Source organism: Octopus bimaculoides, chromosome 3 (assembly GCF_001194135.2).
Source record: "Octopus bimaculoides isolate UCB-OBI-ISO-001 chromosome 3, ASM119413v2, whole genome shotgun sequence".
Classification (NCBI taxonomy): Eukaryota; Metazoa; Mollusca; class Cephalopoda; order Octopoda; family Octopodidae; genus Octopus; species Octopus bimaculoides.
Window position 1 is genome coordinate 146,146,902 of NC_068983.1, and position 2,049 is coordinate 146,148,950.

Here is a 2,049-nt window from a genome sequence, read left to right on the forward strand (position 1 = left end):
GTTTTCGTGCGGGTGACACGTAAAAGCACCCACTACACTCTCTGAGTGGTTGGCGTTAGGAAGGGCATCCAGCTGTAGAAACTCTGCCAAATCAGACTGGAGCCTGGTGTTGCCATCCGGTTTCACCAGTCCTCAGTCAAATCGTCCAACCCATGCTAGCATGGAAAGCGGACGTTAAACGATGATGATGATGATGATGATTTATGTATGTATATTCTTTTGATCCTCAATCATGCATGCATGTAAGTGTATATATATTTGTATCTTGTTTGCCTAAACATTTGCATACTTAGTGAATACATATCTAGCTATTGAGATGACCATTGTTTGAAGGACTAGAGAAAATATTAGGGTAAGTGACACGAAAAACATTTGGCCATAGAAAACCTGCCTTAACAAGTTTCATTTTGGGTGCTTTTAGCAAAGTGCAATTTGTTGCAAACCTAGTCTCCAATCAGAGGATGGTGTCTTCTTCCATTCCTACAAGCAATCACAGAGACCCTAACTAAGATAGAGAAAAGAAGTATCACCTATATGAAATTATATTTACAATAAAATATACAAAATACTTTGAGTTAAAAAAAAAATCTCACTAATGCCTGTCACATGAAAAAAAAAACCTACCCAGTACAGACTATAAAGTGGTTGGCATTAGGAAGGGCATCCAGCTGTAGAAATCATGCATGGAAAAGTGAACATTAAAACAATTATGATGATGATGATGGTAATGGCTAGAAAATCATATAGGTCTGTTCAATAAAGGTTGTCTTGGGGCTAAACAAAAACAACAACTCAATACAAAATTATAACTGTGATAATAAACAATATTCTTTACCTTTACAATCTCCAGACAATACTCTCCATCGTAGCGCCGTTCCAGTCCACTACACCTAAAACAATAAGATATACATATGCACTAATAAAACGTAACAAAAAATACTGTAAATACCTGTCCATTCATTTTACGTTTTCTTATGTTGGCAAAGGTTGGACAATGAAAGACAAATTCAATTGCTAGCATGATCTGATCTCAAGATGTAAAGAAAGACAGTTTAATATTGCAAGATATTTCTGACCCTCAATCCCACAAAGTAAATAAGGAAATGGCTCAGAGATACCAGTGTGGTTACAGTATTTACTTTTCAAGTACATAGTTATGGTTTGATCCTACCACACAGTACTCAGGGTAAGTATCTTCAACTATAGACCCAAATTAATCATAGCTTCAAATTGACCAAAACCTCATGAGTGAAATTTAGTAAACGGAAACTTTGTGGAAACCCAGTGGAAAGACAGTTCTCATTCTAGGGTGGGAGACTCTATCTGTTACCATTTTAACCCCCACCAGATGGCTTTTGGGTGCTTTTAGCAAAGTGCAATTTGTTGCAAACCTAGTCTCCAATCAGAGGATGGTGTCTTCTTCCATTCCTACAAGCAATCACAGAGACCCTAACTAAGATAGAGAAAAGAAGTATCACCTATATGAGATTATATTTACAATAAAATATACAAAATACTTTGAGTTAAAAAAAAAATTCTCACTAATGCCTGTCACATGAAAAAAAAAAACCTACCCAGTACAGACTATAAAGTGGTTGGCATTAGGAAGGGCAACCAGCTGTAGAAATCATGCAAAAGATGACATTGGAGCTTGATGTGGCCATTCAACCCATGCCAGTACAGAAGGCAGACATTAACTGGCAACGGTATATATGAAGGCGCATGGCTTAGTGGTTAGGGTGTTGCACTCACGATTGCAAGATCATGGGTTCAATTCCCAGACCAGGCATTGCATTGTGTTCTTGAGTAAAACACTTCATTTCACATTGCTCTGCAATCATTTCATCATCTAACATGTGGCACATGGTGCACCTGTACAGGTAATGTCAATTTGATGGAAGGAGTGAGGTTATGTGTATACAAACATTTGATCACTATAAAACAAATCATCTGTGTGATTGTTCGGCAAGAAATTGCTGAACCCTCATACATCGTTTAATGATGGGAGAATCCATGAAATATATATATATATATATATATATATATATA

General features: G+C 36.8%; 1 protein-coding gene across 4 annotated transcripts in view; it reads right to left on the reverse strand.

The window, feature by feature from the left end:
- LOC106869108 (ciliated left-right organizer metallopeptidase) overlaps positions 1–2,049 on the reverse strand; it is an 82,443-nt gene that overhangs the window by 37,351 nt on the left and 43,043 nt on the right. For all 4 annotated transcript variants that reach the window (XM_014914659.2, XM_014914673.2, XM_014914665.2 and 1 more), the window contains exon 4: positions 836–890. In XM_014914659.2, coding sequence (XP_014770145.1) covers positions 836–890 — 55 coding nt within the window. The remainder of the gene's footprint in view (positions 1–835; positions 891–2,049) is intronic.